The sequence below is a fragment of the Hyperolius riggenbachi genome, chromosome 3 (genome assembly GCF_040937935.1).
Source record: "Hyperolius riggenbachi isolate aHypRig1 chromosome 3, aHypRig1.pri, whole genome shotgun sequence".
Lineage (NCBI taxonomy): Eukaryota > Metazoa > Chordata > Amphibia > Anura > Hyperoliidae > Hyperolius > Hyperolius riggenbachi.
This window is the reverse complement of record NC_090648.1, coordinates 260,962,287-260,980,783: the sequence shown is the minus strand read 5'-3', so window position 1 is coordinate 260,980,783 and position 18,497 is coordinate 260,962,287. Positions and strand designations below refer to the sequence as shown.

Genomic DNA, 18,497 nt, shown 5'->3' with positions numbered 1-18,497 from the left:
ATGTGCTTATGAGGCATGTCTTATCAGGCTGTTTGGGACTGGGAGACCCTCTTCGCAGGCTCGGTCTCCCTTCAGCAATCTGACTTGTGGCTGCGCTCCTGTCACAACCACACAAGGTGTATCGTGACTCACCTGAACACATTGGTTGGAGCTAGCTTTTCTGCAGCACAATAAGTTTATATACACTTTTATTCTTTGAAACTTTTATTTATTGCATTTCCCATAAGTCTGTCATCTCTCTGGCACTTATGCAGAAAAGAGAATAAGTGCAAGCTCTTCGGGGCAGCTCTGGCCATGGATCAGCGTCACTCCTGCCCTAGCAGGCGATGTTTTCTTCCGCTGCTTGTGGGGATCGTGTATCTGGCTGCAGTGTGTGGAGCAGTAGCATATTACCCCAGATTTTCCCCATTCTTTTTTCTCTGTACCCATCACGGCGAGTTGGAAGGGGATGGAGAGCAAGGAGAAGTGCTCATCTCTCTGCACCTGGCAGGAAACCCCAGCTACTACATACCTGGTCAGGAGTATCATGGTGAGTAGTGTGTGCACTGGCTGGCCAGCATGGCATTGCATTGTCTGTGGTTTCTGTGGGACAAACAGATAAGCTGGGAATATGTGTGTGCTCACAGTACAGAACAGATGTTTATCAAACAGGCTTTGGCATTTCAAATCCAGCATGAGCCCACGCGTCTGAAAGTGCTGTAGCCCTTAATATTCACTCTTTGAAGTGTGTAGTGAAATGGAAGGGCAGATCTGTTTGCTGTACAGTGAAAAGTTTACCATGCACTACATAGAAGTGTGTCACTGGGATTCCCATCGGTCCGCGCATGCGCACCGCTTCGCACCACACTCCTGTCGTGCACACTTACTGGGTCACCCATTGACTTGCATTACTGCATAATGCGTAGGCACGTATCATAGGGTAACACGCTGCTGTCTTTTCGTCGGCATTGCAGCTATTTGGATACTTCCGGGGCAACATGTCACATCCTGTGATGTGTGCAAGTATCTATTGACTTGCATGGCCCTTTCGGCGGAGCAGAGTAACGCGGGGCGACGCAGCATGCAAGTGGCCTCAAACAATCTATTTTAGAATTTGATCAGACCTAATGACAGCTGATTTGATCAGACTTAATGACCGCTAAGTCGTGACCGATTGCTTGGGAACTCATAAATGAATTATAATTTGCCGCTTATTTTGACAGAGACAGACAGAAGATAAATAATCAGTAAATCAATTGTTTGTAGTCAGCAAAATAAAAAATTGCATTTTTATGATTGATTTGATCATATTATCCAATAAATTATCCTATCAACAATCAAATATAATAATGGTCCATCCATGGTCATTTAAAGGACCCCACTTAAAGGACCCCACATTTTCCGTGAAGAATTGCCCAAGTGATCAGATAAATGCGATCAGAAATATAATGTTGTAATACACTGATTATTTCACCATCAACAAACCAAACTGTGCTTCCTTTCCATCAAAACTGATTATACAAAACGTTTTTCTGATCGACTAAATTGTAGTCGAACGATAACCAATGGAATCATTCACAGCCAATTTGGGACATCAACAAGGTTTACTTTCTGTCAATCCCATCGCATTTATCTGATCAGTCGGGCGATACTTTGCTGAAAATGGTACCGTCAGTTGGCACCTTCAGCATACATGTTGCCAATGCTGAAGTGAAATAAGCAAGCAAACCTTACGAATCACGATTGTCAAAAGAAAAGAAGAAAATGTAAAAAGCTCACGTACTCAAAATTGTAAAAATATGGGAGAATGAGTTTAGTACGCCATATTTTATGTACTTAAACAAAAAAACAAAAATCCAACACGTGCTCAACAGAACAGGTTTGCATTTTGTCATGTCTCCAGTATCTGAATGACCCAACAATTGTAAAAATCAGTACTCTCTAAACTGAAGTTTTTATTTCCCCTTCTTTGTCCTTTGAGAAGCCACCTGTCACTGTCTGTTTTTTTTTTTTTTTTTAAGCTTTTAGAGCGATTCTGTTTTCTAGGCTACAGCATTGTCCTATGGTTAAAGCTAGCTGCACAGAAACCTTTGGTGCTGTATTTATGAAATACAAGTGTAACTCTCAGTACTGGGCAATTGCTCCAGCCATATAGGCTGCTGATATGCTACTGAAGGTATCTGATATCAGCTATCTATGTTCTGTACATAGGGCTTGACAAGCAGAACAGCATGACTTAGGATGCTAGTGTTCATTGTCAAAAGTAATATATGAGCATTTATATTGAACCTTACATGCCTACCAACCAGTACAAGGGCTTATTGTGGCTTGCTGAATAAATACAATATAGCAGCCACTATGAAATCAAATGCAAAACCTTCAGGGCTACCATATAGATTCTTATTTACAACGGAGCAAAATGTCAGTGATACCTTTCATGACATTCATTTTCCTGAGACGTTTTAATGAACGTTAAGAGATATTGATGCAGGTTAAAAACATTAAAGATTATTATTTTTATGTGATAATTTGTATATTTTGATTAAAAGAAAAAGCAAGCTGGCCTAAAGCCATGCCAGTGTCACAACAACAACCATGTCTGTGTTGGCTCTTCTGATGTGAACCACATGTCTTCAAAGAAAATGGTCACAACTCTGATGGCTAGTCACAGTATTTTACAGCTTTTACATTACAAAATTGGGTGATTTCTGTGCCACTGTATGGTCCAGGTTCAGAACACCTGTTCTTTGTTGTTTATAGTTGATAATTGGCCCATAGTACAGAATATATTGGTCTGGTTTGGTTGCAAAGCTGATGCCTTTCCTACACTACCACAGGGACACTAAATTTGAATGGCAATCCATATTTTGATGGGATATTTGGCAAAAATCAGAGTATTGACATTATTGTTTAGATGATAGTTCTTTTTTTTTTCTCCAGCATTAATATTATCCTCGTGTATTTATTTTCTGCTTGGGCTTTAAAAAAAAAAGCATTGTATAGTTTTATGTTAATAAGCTCACTTTAATCTGTTCCAATCTTCATTCATCTGAACATTAGCTTGTCCATTAGGCCTCTGAGGTCAGCTGACCTCATACAACCAGCCAAAATTTGCTTTGTCCACAAAATCGTGGTTTCTTTGTTTGAAAGTATAGCTCAAAGCAAGCCATGGCACAGTGGAGCATGCTGCTCCTAGTAGTGATATAACAGAATATTTACACTTACTACCCTAATCAATCCTTATCTATCTATCTATCTATCTATCTATCTATCTATATTCTTTTTTTTCCCCAATAGCTGGTAGAGCACTTGAACTAAGATGTTGACTAGCTGTATACTTTACTTCAGATAATGGCTTGCAGTGCGGATCCAGTGCATGCAAGCTAACTTGTAATATAAGTCATGTATGGGTTTTTGTAAAACATAATTTAATATTTGAAAACCCTGATTTATATCTGGAAAAAGTGAGCTGCTAGGTGCAAAATCAGAATTGGTCTGATAACCAACCATATAAGTCTGAGGGTAACTACATAAGTACCAATTAAAGTTTATTAAAGACTATATAACAGAAATGTGTTTATGTTGATGTACAAATATCCTCGTCGATGTGGTTTATGTATAGGATTAGTATTAGTCATTTTTGTTAAGAGTATTATTCTTCTGTTTCACAAGTTTGATGAAAATATAACGATAATTGACAAAAATGTTGCACTTGCGGAACAGCAGCTTTGACATTTTATTGTGGCAAAGTAGATAAAAGGCTAGCACTGTTGCCTTACAGCACTACTAGTATAGGTTCAACCCCCAGCCAGGACACTTTCCTGTAGGCACGCCAGATGCCTCCCACATCTCCAAAACATGCTGATAGATTTATTGGTCTCCCCAAATTTAACCTGTTGTAAGAACTTTAGACTATAGTATTGAGAATTTGTATTGTGAGTTCCTTCGAAGGACATCATTTAGTGTATTCTGTTAAGTGCTTATGGAAATGTCTGTGCTATATTAATGGATAAAAGTACTTTAATTTCCTGTTTTATAGAGAGCTGACATGTTGCTCAGAGGTTTACTGAGTACATAGTTATATTAACATTTTACTGGGCAAACAGAATCCCAATCCATTCGCCTTGTACACGCTGGGTGAGAAGTCGGTTAACATTGCTGTATATTTTAGATGAGAGAGGAAACTGATAAAAACACAGGGAGAACATTAAAAACTGTTTGAAGATTGTATCTTTAAGGGAAAGCTGCAAGGCAAAAATGCTAGCTGCTTCATTACTATTCCACCCACAAAATAAATAAAAGGTTCAACATCTGACAATTTTCCACTGCAAACTATTCAGCAATTATATCATTTGTTTAGAAGGTATGAAACGCATTTGGGGCAATGTGATTTTCCTGTATGTGAAACATTGGGTTGATTCATAAACCTTTTTATCTCACCCTATCTGTTTTGAATCTTATCCCTATAGAACCTTTAAAGCAAATAAAGACCAAAAGTGGCAAAAATAAAACCTGGTACATGTGTATGAGGCAAGTTGCCCAGTGGGGATCAGGAAGTGATCCCTTGGGCAGCATTGCAGGGCCGAGGCTGTACAAATGCATCACTAGCCATGCTAGGGACTTGTTCTGTTGCCATGAAAGGGGCTGAGGGTTGGTGGACTGGTGTGGGAGTGACGTCATGGGGTGGGCAGGGTAAGTAGGTAGAACAATGCTCTCAGCCAAATCAGTCCACCATGCTGATCGATGGCTAAGGCTTCAGGGAGCTTAGGGGCCGCTGTACACATTGCTAGATTCTTGGCAGAGGCGGTCGTTATTGGACGCATCTAGCGTGTGATTTTGAGTGAATTTTTTTTTCTTGTGAAGTGCTGAAAAATAGTTTTTATAGATAAGGCCACATATAGGTAGGGGGGAAATCATTCATTATTATTAGAATTGATTTATACAACATATTCTGTGGCGCTGATATGAGATATATTTTGTGAATTAACCTTCTACAGAGCTTGCACTTAAAGAGAGTCTAAAGCGAGAATGAATCTCGCTTCAGACCTCATAGATAGCAGGGGCATGCGTGCCCCTGCTAAACTGCCGCTATCGCGCCGCTAAACGGGGGTCCCTTCACCCCCAAATCCCCTCCGTGCAGCGCATCCCCTCTTACGCATAGAGGCAGGGCTAACCGCCGCAGCCCTGCCTCACGCGCGTCTGTCAGCGCGTATCTCCGCCTCTCCCCCGCCCCTCTCAGTCTTCCTTCACTGAGAGGGGCGGGGGAGAGGCGGCGATGCGCCGCTGATTGATGGCGCTGAGAGGCAGGGCTGCAGCCGTTAGCCGTGCCTGAAGAGCAGCAAAATATACGACCAAATTGGTCGTTGATTTTGCAGGGGTGGGTTTAGGGGTGAAGGGACGCCCGTTTAGCTGCGGGATAGCGGCGTTTTAGCAGGGGCACACATGCCCCTGCTGAATATAAGCACCGAAGCGAGATTTATTCTCGCTTCATTCTCTCTTTAAAAGACCACTATCGTAAAAATTTGTAAAATTTAAAATACATGTAAACATATACAAATAAGAAGTACGTTTCTTACAGAGTAAAATGAGAAATAAATTATTTTCTCCTATGTTGCTTTCACTTACAGTAGGTAGTTTTGGACAAGTCCATCTCCCCATAGGGGATTCTCAGCATGGCCTTTATTCTTTACAAAGTCATTCTCTGAAAAGGATTTATAAAATGATGCTGGCCAGCTTCCTTGCTCGCTGCAAACTTTTTTGGGCAGTTGGGAGGAGCAACTGCCATTCACAACGTGCTTTTGAAAATAAAGAAAACCCTGAAAATCCCTCATGAGAAAATGGGCTAGTCCAAAACCTGTCAGTTCTGTCTGATTTTTACTACTTACTGTCAGTAACAGCAACATAGGAGAAAAGTAATTTATGGCTCATTTCACTCTGAAAGAATCATACTTTTTATTTGTATATGTTTACATGTAATTTAAATTTTACCTATAGTGGTTCTTTAACATACAAACAGCAGCAAGTGCTGTTTTCTTCCAGATGTATACAATCTCTTTTGGCAGGGTATATCCCACAACTTGATAATTACTAAAGCTATAAGCCATATGTTCACTTTTATTAGGGCCTATTTGCATGTGTGAGTACTGTGGGAATTAATTTAGCATTCCTACTGCTAAAGCTGGCCACTAACGGTCCAATTTCTAGCGAAAAATCGTTCGAGCGATCAGAAATTCTGATCGGATTGGTTGTAAATAATCTCCATTGGTGGACACAATCGATTATGAACGAGTGAAAAAAAATGTCACCCGAATGAATTTACGTCGAACGAAAATTTGGATTTTCTTGGTGGTCGTGATAGATAGGAAGCAATGATTGGTTAGTTGATGGTGTAGTGAACGATTTTTCATCCGATCAGAATTTCTGATCGCTCGAACGATTTCTCGCTAGAAATTGGACAGTTAGTGGCCACCTTAAGACAAACTCCCTCCCCTTTGAAAAATAATACATTGAGTTGAATGGCCATTTGAAAGGTGGTCCTGTCCTACAGCTGAATGTCACTTGTTAGGCTGAAGCTACCCTTAATTGTTACATTGTGAGACTTCATCATCTCTTGTATGATCTGGGCCTAAGGGCAGGGCCGGATTTGTACTCTTTACTGTCCAAGGCCACTGTCACCAGCGGCCCTCTTCAGTATAGGTAGGCAGATGACCCCTCCCCCTTTCCCTCTAGTATAGGTAGCCTGATACCCCCCCAGTATAGGTAGCCAGATGACCCCTCCCCCTTTCCCTCCAGTATAGATAACCAGATGACTCTCTTAATTCCCCCCCCCCCCCTTACAGTATAGGTAGCCAGCTCGTCTTCACACCTCAGCATTTCTCCACTCGTGCCCAGTGCAGAAGCTTCCTCTTCCTTTCCGTCATTAATATTGCCTAAGTCCATAGCCGCCGGCCACAATTCAAACGTGCACAGAGAGCAAGGTGGCTGCTGCACAGGTGGCTAGCAGCAGAGTACAGCGGTCAGGCACTCACCTGATCTCCTTGCAAGTTTAGCCTGCTGCTTTGGTGCCCTTGTTTCTGTGGTGCCCTAGGGCTAGGCCATGGCCTAAATCTGGCCCTGCCTAAGGGTCCTTTTCCATGGTACCCTGAAAGAGACTCTGTACTAAAAAAAAGTCCCCTGGGGGGTACTTACCTCGGGAGGGGGAAGCCTCAGGGTCCCAGTGAGGCTTCCCCCATTCCTGTAGCTGTAGGCAATCCAGCACTGGCTCCCTGAAGCATCCTGCAATCCTCGCTCGACAAGCCTGACAAGGCTCAATATATTTACCTTCCCTGGCTCCTGCGGGGGCACTGTTGCGGCTCTCAGCATGGAAATAGATGGAAATAGCTGATCTCTGTCGGGTCAGCTCTACTACGCAGGCACAGGAGACTTGCGCCTGCGCAGTAGAGTGAACCGACATCGCTCGTCTATTTTCGCCTATCTACGAGCGGAGAGCCGATACTGCGCCTGCGCTGGAGCCGGGATGGTAAATATTTACATCCCCACTGTTCGGAGGGGCAAAGCTAGACTACCGTGGGACACAGGAGGACAGGGGAAGGTGAGTACCCCCCAGGGAAACTTTTTTTAGTTACAGGTTTTCTTGAAGGCAGTGAATTCACGACCTGTCAGCTGCTCCCATGCACCAGCCGCCCCCCCCCTCCCCCCTTATCGGCCACTTCTGAGCTTGGCCATGGCTGTTCTCAGATGCAACAAGTCATAGTATCTTGCTGCCGGGTAACGCCACCTCATGTCAAACAATGACGCATGGTGTTCCAAAGCTGCATGTAATTACAGCCAAAAGGCCCTCGTGGCCAGCTGCTGCAGATGGTGAACTGCCTGACAAATGTGCGGTTCAGCTGTCCTTGAAAACGGGGCCTAAATGTAACAATACAAAGAAAGCTGATTGGCTGCTATGGTTTCTTACATTACAGTGCTTCTTGTGCTGTTATGGAATATAAGCTACGTTTTTGTTATGAGTAACTAAATACTGTATTTGTTATTAGTAGCATTTGAAAGTTTTAGGACAGATGGTAATCCAGCAGACCTAGCGAGTAAGTTGGTTCAGTGATTTTATTTGAGGGGGAAAAAAGCAATCAGCTAGGAAAAACACAAGTTTCCTGATTACAGTTTTGTTTTTAGGAGAATCAGTTACAGAGCTACAGATGTCGACCAAACAACAAAGAGGTCTGGGACCTGCTACGGGCGCTTTGCAACAATGGCAAAGCCCCCCCCCCCCGATTTGGCAAATTGCAGATGTACCACGATTTCACAGCGATGGCTAGCTCCCTCTCTACAAGCAGCAATTGCAGCACTGCTAGTGGGACCACCCGCATAGGGATCCACTGGTATTGCCAATTCTCCAGCAAAGCGCTGCAGAAGGGCTCCTAGTTGGTCCCAGCTCTAAGGCCCCATTCACACCTAAAAGCGCAAAACGTTTTGCGGAAGTGATTAACGCAGAAAAATCACTGGACACTGCAACGTTTTGGGAGAGATCGTGATTAGCGGTGCTATGCATGCTAATCGCGATCGCGAATTGCCAGCAAAACACTGCATGTTATGCGTTTGCGGTTACTGAATGTCTGTAGGTAGCATTATGATGACCATAGACATAGAGTACAAGTCCATAAAAATGAATGATATTGGCCAGTTAGCATAACCATGCACCTGAAGAGCTAGTGAACAAGCAATTTTGCCAAGTGCATGCGCCATACAATCAGCATGGCAGCCAATCACTGCGGGGCAGGAGAGGGGCGTGTCCAGGGCGGACAGACACACATACATAGAGCGGATGGCTTGGAAATTATTATTATAGATTTAATCACATGATTGCATTTCCACCAGGTAAAGTTGATTAGCTTTCAGCATACTGCTTGAAGTTCTTTAGATTAAAGTATTCTTCAGTTATGTTCTAGATAATTGATAGTAAATTCCAGGGATTGACGAGTGAATAAAGCTATGATCACACCCATGTACACTAGATGTATGAGCTGGAGAGAATCATAATGACGGTGAGGAAGAGTAAACACTGCCCACCCTTACAGCTGGAGGCTGCATGACCTTGCCTTCAGTAAACCAAGCACAGTGGGGGACATTTATCAAGCAAGGTTGTGCCAGAAGGGTATGGCCATGAAAATCAAGCTGCTATTTATGCAGCACATTCCTAACATTGTCTGCTTTACGACATCAGCGCTTGCCGTCCATGGTGAAAGAAATGTGAACTTTTGGGACAGATGTACAACATTTTGCACAAACAATAGGCAACAATTGAAAGATAGGCACACTGTACCTGAAAGACCGGTCTAGGGCACAGGTTGTTACCATGTTGTGTGTGTACATCAGGGGGAACACCCTTCTGGTGGGCTTGGGAAATACTTGTGCTTGTCACAGAAAATTCATTATAACACATTTTGGGTTTCAGCAAGAAAGCAAGAAATCATATATATGAATATGTACTGTATTGTTTAGATAAAGTGGACCTAAACACTTGCACAGGACACAATGAAAACAGCGAGAAATGCACCCTGTATGTATTTAGAGAGAAGAGCTTGTCTAATTCCTTCTCATCTGTAACTAATAACAAGTGTAATTTGATCTCTCAGCTCTTTCAGCACAGGAATTTGGCAGTCCTTGGCAGACCCAGCTAATACATAAACACAGGATGTTAACCCTTTGTCTGCTTCCATGAAAGAAGGAGGTAGGCACACAGCAGATTTATTGCAGCACGGGAGCTCTGTAAGCTGTAACAAAGAAATGTTTTTCTGTAAAGGTTATTATGCTGTTACTTATCTTTTAGAGCAGAAAGGAAGTTCTGAGTTTAGGTCTGCTTTAATAAAAAGCATATGGAGATGTTTGGACTAGTAAATGTATATTTGTAAATAAAGGCGGTACATATAAGTGCTGGTCTGACACACTTGTTTTTGTATCATAGTGACTGGTAAAGAAGAGAGATTTATCAATGAAGTTTATCTGTCACATGTTCCTGTTTTGGGATGTGTGAGTGAACTGATAAATCTACCCATTGTGTCTTGTAGTTTGCCAAGCAGGATTACCACAGTCTTGACTTTTTGTTAGAGGTACCCACTGACAAAAGCCTGGATCATTGGTTAGCTCTGAATATGGAAATTGCACTGCAGTAGCTTGGAAGATAACAAAGTACATAGCACTCGCCACCCATTTACTAAGATATTTGTTATAATACCTAAAGAGAAATTCGGAGTTTGAACAGAAAATTATGTATCTCACAATTTGAAATTGCACAAAAGATTTAGGGTGAGCTCACACTATATGTATTTGTATGGACATGTTCACATCCCTGCATTATAGCAGCTCACATTATAGTAAATCTACTACAGTGTGTATCTGGATAGCACACTTTGCAGTTATTGATTTGTAAAAAATGTTTGGAACCATGTATGATTTCCGTTCCACTTCTCACGTGTACACCACTTTGTATTGGTCTTTCACGTGGAATTCCAATAAAATTGGTTCATGTGTGTGGCAGTAATGTGACAAAATGTGGAAAACTTCAAGGGGGCCGAATACTTTTGCAAGCCACTGTATATTATAGAGGAATGGTGCTCAGATCAGGTTATTGCATATCTTCATCTTAATTGTTGCTTAATATAATAACATCAGAGCTGTCTGATTTATTTTACTGTGTTTTAGTTCCACATACCGTAATTAGCAGCATGACATTTTAGTTTTTCTTTAATTTAAGGTCTTGTTTACAAGGGTGTTTTAGTAAAATACTATCTGATGTCATAGGCAGACAGCTAACAAACATGTTATGAGTGTCACCTTCCCTTTATTAAATTCAAGCTTTGCGTGTATAATAATCAATGTGAACTTCTTAACTAAAATATGTAGGTATTGCAGGGACTAGTAAAGCACAGTCCTAGAATAGGTGTTAATATATTCATCCTCCACAGCTGTTTCCTCTAGAGGGCAACAATGGCTCATTACACATATAGGATGATAGGATGCTCTTAATCATAGTCTCCTTTGTAGAATGGAACAGAGTTGACCTAGTGCGGAGATACATAATACCAGGCCACACAGATCAAATCTGCTAAAACGTGGTCATGCCTGTGTAGCCATCACATACACATTTTCTGACCTAATCCTATAAAGTGATTTTTTTGTTGAGAAAAAGAAAAAACCTAGGCAAGTGCCATGATACTTCAACTTCATTTTATTAATTAGACTATCCATATATATTAGATATTTTAGCTAGACTTGGGCACATTATCACTTGACAAGCTTTTTTTTACAGAAGTTAGACAATGGCTTTTGTTACAGATACAAGTGTCTACTTGTGGGTCGCTCACAATGCAGGAAGAGCAATGTGGGGATGTGTGGAGAAGTGCAAATAAACAACAAAGAACACAGTAAAAAAACAAGTGTGCAAATGTTATTACTAACACCATACATGGGTTTGTTGTAATTCTAGTAACATCCTGCATGATGATATTTCCTCCAAACGGGAGGTTAACCTTTAAAGTGAACCGGAAATGACATGTTACATGATGACATAAATATATACACATATGATACTGGCCCCACTAAGAAATTATGTGAAGTCAGTTTTCCAGTGGAAGAGTTTAAATATTTGAGTTGTTATCTATGCAAAAAAGCTGCTCTGAGCTTGTCGACTAAATTAGTTGAAGTCAAGTCCCGTTTTCTGAAGAGCGTAAACAGCCAAGAAACAATGAGCAACAGCTTAAGATAAGGTATATACTGCAGGAAAGTTCAAAGGGTCATTAGTTCTGCTTGTTTTACAGCTTAAAAAACAGAGTTTGGATTCTAAACTGCATCTGTGACAGTATGATGCAGTTTTATAAATAAAGCTATATAACTGAAAATAAAAATCTGAGATTATGTTCTTTGCTACTAATATTCTATTCATTATCTGTACTACACATACGATTCATTATCTCTTAGGTTTATTTTCATTTCAGGTTCACTTTAAAGTGACCATTAACATAGGAATTCCATTGTCTGGTTGAAGAAATGATCAGTTAAAAGCATCAGAAATGAGCACATTATCAACCATTTAATGATGACAAGATACACATTCTACATTCTAGATCGCGGATCGCTCAAACACACTCTTATCAAGCGAATGGCAGTCTGTACACACGCCCGATTTAGCGGGCGAACGACTGAACGACGGGACGTTCAAACGACCCGTCGTTCACGGAAATCCGACGTGTGTATGGGCCTTAATGATCGATTATATTTTCCACCAGTGTCATTTAGGTTTCTGTGTTGCATTGTTCATGATCTTTATGTTTCATTTGCTAGTTGTCAGATCCAACTGTTTGAATTGCTGTGGTAACTTATAGACATTAAGGTTATGTTCACACTATATGCATTGCATAATGCCCATGGTACAGTGTACAGTGCACACTGCACATTATAACATGCACATTATTTTCATATCATGCTATGTAATGTGCTTATTATCACACACTGCGTCCAGAATCGTACTGTAGAGAGTGTGTTTGGATAATGTTGTCCATGACACCTCAGAGACATGATCATTCCACTTAAATCGTATGGGCAGTGTGTTAAAGGGCAACTGAAGTGAGAAGGCTATGGAGGCTGCCATATTAATTTCCTTTTAAACAATACCAGCTGCCTGGCAGCCCTGCTGGTCTGTTTGTCTGCAGTAGTGTCTGAATAACACCAGAAACAAGCATGCAGCTAATCTTGTCAGATCTGACAATAATGTCAGAAACATTGGATCTGCATATGCTTGTTCATGGACTACAGCTAAAAGTGTTAGAGGCAGAGGATTAGCTGGATAGCCAGGCAACTGGTATTGCTTAAAGTGAACCAAAGATGAAAATAAACTAATGAGATAAGCAATTGGATCTGTCCTTCTACTCCTAAACATGACTCTTTTAGATATATCAAGGTTTTATTTTATGGATAAACATTTACAAAGCAGAATTAATGTTTCATAGTCTCTGCTCAGTTTCAGTGTCTCAAGAGTCCTAGAGTGAAAATACATGAACTATTGACCTTTTTATCTTTCCCCTTGCAGTAAAAAAGCCCAGGTATCTGCTTAGGAAAGGGTTTTATAGCTGTAATTTGTCCAGACTGGAGAAAAACTGTCAGTTCCATAGCTAATTATAAACTCTTTCAGGCTGGGAAAAAAGAAAAGGAGCACAGCATAAGTGTATGTATATGCCACTGTATATGCATATACAATAAGGGTATAAGAGGCGCCCTGGTGTAATAAAAGTATCTAAAAGCAGTTTAAAAACGGAAAATAAATTTGAGGTAGCTTACCTCAATGACGAAAAAATCGTTGTATTTTACAAAGGTTTTTATTAGTAGCACAGGCAACGCGTTTCGCGGGTCTGTGCTACTAATAAAAACCTTTGTAAAATACAAAGATTTTTTCGTCATTGAGGTAAGCTACCTCAAATTTATTTTCCGTTTTTAAACTGCTTTTAGATGCTTTTATTACACCAGGGCGCCTCTTATACCCTTATTGTGCAATCATACCCCCTTACCTCGCCCGTCTGAGGGGTGGGTACAGACCACACGTGGCTTCGACCACGGCGGATATCTGTCCCCTTTCTTTTACCAAGGAGAGCGACCGCATCCAGGTCCCTAGGGACCACCCCAAGTGGAGTCGGGTTTGTTGTCTCCACCTGATTCCTGTGGTCGGTTGCCCCCCTGCAACCCACCTTTGTGAGTATTGTCTTACTTTTATTACGTTCCATTGTTTTTGACATACTACACCATTGGGCTCCCACTTTTGTCTCCTGTATCTTTTCACTAGAGGGTGTTTTTGACACCCACATCCCACTATGTATTTGCATATGTTTATTTCATCATCTCACATGTCATCTCTGGTACACTTTAAAGGGAAATAAATATGGCAGCCTCCATATCCCTCTAGCTTCAGTTGTCCTTTAACATGCAACAACACAGCATGGAGCAATGGGAATAGTGTGAATGCACCCCCAGGCTACTGCCACAATTTGTACATTGTGTTTCAGTTTCTGAAAAACAATGCAATGGGACAATATTGTAATGCTACATTTACATCTGCACATTAGTGGAGTGGCAGATTTCTTTGAAACAATACATAGCATGCTAAACATTACCAGATGATGTGTGCACTTATGATTGTGGTGTAAGCATACATAAAAGACAGTGTGCTTTACTGTATGCAACACGTCGGGCACAATACATGCAATGCGACCTTCCAACACCATTGCATTCCAGTCCTTTTATTCAATATGCACAACACAACCTGCATAGTGTGAAAGTAGCCTAGAGGTAATTCTGCTGTCATTTGACTTAGTGTTGTTATGCCAAAAATAACTTGATATTCTTTCTATGACACCTTGTGAAAGATCTTATTTTGGCAGCATGGTGCCAGATGTTGTGTCACAGTAGAGACATGGCTTATTGGATATGGTAATGACTTACAAAAAGCTTCTTGCTGCTTTGTAGATGTACCAACTTTGGGGAATGTTGCAGATCTCTGAGAACAAACCGCTATGAGGCTGGGTTCACATATGACAGCGTGAAAGGCTGCGTTTTATGTCATGTTTTATGTTAATGTGGTGTGCGTTTCTTGTGCGTTATTACTGCGTTATTGGTACGTTTACAATGTGTTTTTCATGCGTTTTAATGCATTTGCGGTTTGCATATTCAAAATGCATGTGTTTTGTATGCCTTTTCCATGCATTTTTATATTTCCATTTATGCAATTCACCTGGAAGACAACAGGAAGCGAAAATACAGTAAAAAATATATTTTGGGGAAAAAACGTATGAAAAACGCATACCATTATGTTCTTATTGACTTTTATTATGTGCGTTTTGGCAGCGTTCCTGCATAATATGCAACAAAACCAGCATTTTTAAAAACGCAGCTTAGAAAATGCATATGCGTTTTTATGGTTTTTTTTCCCTGCGGCCCATAGACTTCCATTAGCGGCAAATAGGCAGTGTTTTCCGCAACGCTAGCATTTCTGCTATGTGTGCACCCAGCCTGAGGGTTGCAGAAACTTTGGTAAAATAGTATTAAGCCAGAACCTATGATGTGCGCTCCTCAAATTTAACTTTTTAGCAAAATGTAACAGTTTTCCCTGGATCGCGCCTGAAAAAAGTGTGTGTGTCACTCTGTAAGCAATATAAAAGGTAGACAGGGCGCTCTACAGTAAGCGGTTAAAATTATGCTCAGACATTACATACAACACAGTCATACAAAAATGAACAAGAGTGGAAATGACTATATATTAATGTCCCTGATATTAAAATCAGATGAAAGTCCACAGAATTCTTCCTCCAAACCTATTTAGTACATAGGTGACCTTCAACAATTCCTGAGTTTTATAGTAACAGTATACGCTCAATTGCACCAGTGCTCCCACTAGATAACATCAGCACCCTGTGCTCCACCACCAAATAATCAATAAAGCCTCTCACCACATGGACTGGCTGACCCAGCACAGACCAGCATTGATCACTTTGCAGCTTGCATCAAGCTTATTCTTTTGTTGACAGCCTTCCTAGGACTCAAACAAGGCCATACATAGTGTAAAATCTTCTTTTATTAAAATGATTAAAACGTAGTGCACTTACAATGTCGTAGAATCAATTGCGCATATAAAAATCCTTATGAGCTCTTTCAGCGTCCCTCGCTCCTCAGGCCACACCCAACTAGTTTCGTCCTATGACTCATCAGGGGCTACTAGAATAAGCTTGATGCAAGCTGCAAAGTGATCAATGCTGGTCTGTGCTGGGTCAGCCAGTCCATGTGGTGAGAGGCTTTATTGATTATTTGGTGGTGGAGCACAGGGTGCTGATGTTATCTAGTGGGAGCACTGGTGCAATGGAACGTATTTGAACCATACGGTATTACTCTATTGGAGCTTTTTTGTCTCTTATGTCTGCATCGGCTTGCTGAGGAGGAATAAGCTGGGACATCGAGAGAATACTAGCTTGTCCAGAAGCGTGTTTAGCTGATCCTGAGAAGGGCAGCTGTGGGATCTGGTGAGCGTATACTGTTACTATAAAACTCAGGAATTGTTGAAGGTCACCTATGTACTAAATAGGTTTGGAGGAAGAATTCTGTGGACTTTCATCTGATTTTAATATCAGGGACATTAATATATAGTCATTTCCACTCTTGTTCATTTTTGTATGACTGTGTTGTATGTAATGTCTGAGCATAATTTTAACCGCTTACTGTAGAGCGCCCTGTCTACCTTTTATCTTGGTAAAATAGTGTTGATGCTATAGAAGCAAGTCCCAACAGCAGGAACTGTTATTGCAGCAATCACCAAGTGAAATAAAGTATTTTAAGAAACTCAGGACAGCCTTTTGAGGGTGCATGTAGCTGCAACATCACAAGCTACTTCACTAATCTTCCAGAGATTGTGAGGAACTACTTCCTGTAGGCTGCAGAATTTCCTGTAACGGCGCCAATTTCCAGCACTACAAACCTGAGTCCAGAATAGCTAAAATAGATTTGTGTGTTAATCTGCAAAATAGCAGCTATACACACACATAAAAAATAAAGCAACAACTTTTTCTTCAGCAGGACAGTCTTAACAAAAACAAAGCTGTACAAGCCAACTTCATACAGACTTTGCCAGAGCTTCTTGCTCTATTTCCAGGGTCGGATTTTCCATAAGGCACTGTAGGCGCATGCCTACAGATGTCTGATGATGGAGAGGCGGCTCACAACTGTCTCTGAGTGCCACCCTAACTCCTTCCCTATGCAGAGTCCTGGGTGGACCATAAATAATAGGTTATGCTGGCTACCTTATACTAAGGGACACCTGTGGCTACCTACATCAGGCAGCAGAAGTAGAAAAGAGGTGACAGCTGGCTACACTTGTGGTGCATTTCGGCGGGGTGTGTGTTGTGGGTTCAAGGAGGGCAAAGTCTAGGGTGCCTTAACATTTGTGCCTATAAGCTCCTGTGAAGTAAATCCGGGCCTGTCTATTTCAAACCTTATGGTTTACTAGCAACTTACTGTATTCTTCAATTGCTCACCCCTCCTGGTGATAACATCACACACCCTGTTCTCACTGTAGACCCCTCTAATGCACACAAAGCCTCATTGGCTTATTCTCTGACCTCTAGTCCACTCTTCTTTTGGCCAAAGACAGATTCCTCTGACTACAGTACTTGTTGGGCACACAATAGTTTTCCTACCAGATATTAGTCTAACCTCTTTCAGGTACATTACTAATCTCACAGATACTGCTACAATGAGATGCAAGTTAAGTCTTACTTGTCAGCAAATAGATTTTGATTGTTCCATTTGCCAGTTGCATACAATTTACATCAAATTTACATGCATGAGTGGTTCCAAAGACGAGCGCATCCATACTGCGCACAAGTTCTGACTCGCATATGCACAGCACAGCTACGCTCATCTTCAGAACCACTCGGGGTTGACAGTAGTTCTGGAGGCTGCCCGAGGAGTGGTGAAGGCTCAGCCAGTCACATAACTTCCAGCGCAGGAACAACAGGATGGACCGAGGACCGGGGAAGGCTCTATGGTATCCAAAGCCTTCCCTCTACATAGATATGTATCTAACCGGAAGCGAGTTTCCTTATTTTAGGTTCCCTTTAACATTTCTGACAGGCGCTGTCCAGCATGCCGAACTGTTGAAGGGATGATGTCAGGGGACCTCTGTACACTTAGTAGAATGTTGAAAAAGGCTACTGCGCCTACATACTGCAGCAGTGGCATATTTACAAATCTTTTGGGCCCCAAAGCAAAATATGAATTGGGCCCCCAGACCTAGGCACACTTCAGCCACGACAACTTCCCCTATCTCCCATATATGAGCAGACATGATAATGTACACTCACATACAAGGTACAGTGCATATAGCACAAGGACACACATTTAAAGTCACAGCTCAGAAACTAGGCAATAGGCACTTAGACTGTAAGGTTTATAAATCAACACATTTACTGTAATGTACATTAGTTGTACAGTGGAGGCAATAATTATTTGACCCCCTCACTGATTTTGTAAGTTTGTCCAATGACAAAGAAATGAAAAGTCTCAGAACAGTATCATTTCAATGGTAGGTTTATTTTAACAGTGGCAGATAGCACATCAAAAGGAAAATCGAAAAAATAACCTTAAATAAAAGATAACAACTGATTTGCATTTCATTGAGTGAAATAAGTTTTTGAACCCCTACCAACCATTAAGAGTTCCGGCTCCCACAGAGTGGTTAGACACTTCTACTCAATTAGTCACCCTCATTAAGGACACCTGTCTTAACTAGTCACCTGTATAAAAGACACCTGTCCACAGAATCAATCAATCAAGCAGACTCCAAACTCTCCAACATGGGAAAGACCAAAGAGCTGTCCAAGGATGTCAGAGACAAAATTGTAGACCTGCAGAAGGCTGGAATGGGCTACAAAACCATTAGCAAGAAGCTGGGAGATAAGGTGACAACTGTTGGTGCGATTGTTCGAAAA

General features: G+C 41.3%; 1 protein-coding gene across 6 annotated transcripts in view; it reads left to right on the top strand.

Moving 5' to 3' along the window:
- The window catches only part of RELN (reelin), a 736,759-nt gene that overhangs the window by 150,668 nt on the left and 567,594 nt on the right, over positions 1–18,497 (top strand). For 2 of the 6 annotated variants that reach the window (XM_068276230.1, XM_068276229.1), the window contains exon 1: positions 20–529. The exons of 1 other annotated variant lie outside the window; for it this stretch is intronic. In XM_068276230.1, coding sequence (XP_068132331.1) covers positions 295–529 — 235 coding nt within the window. In that variant the 5' untranslated portion in view covers positions 20–294. Of the gene's footprint in view, positions 1–19; positions 530–9,611; positions 9,707–18,497 lie in introns of those variants that run through there. 3 more of the 6 variants (XM_068276234.1, XM_068276231.1, XM_068276232.1) reach the window with 2 other exon arrangements.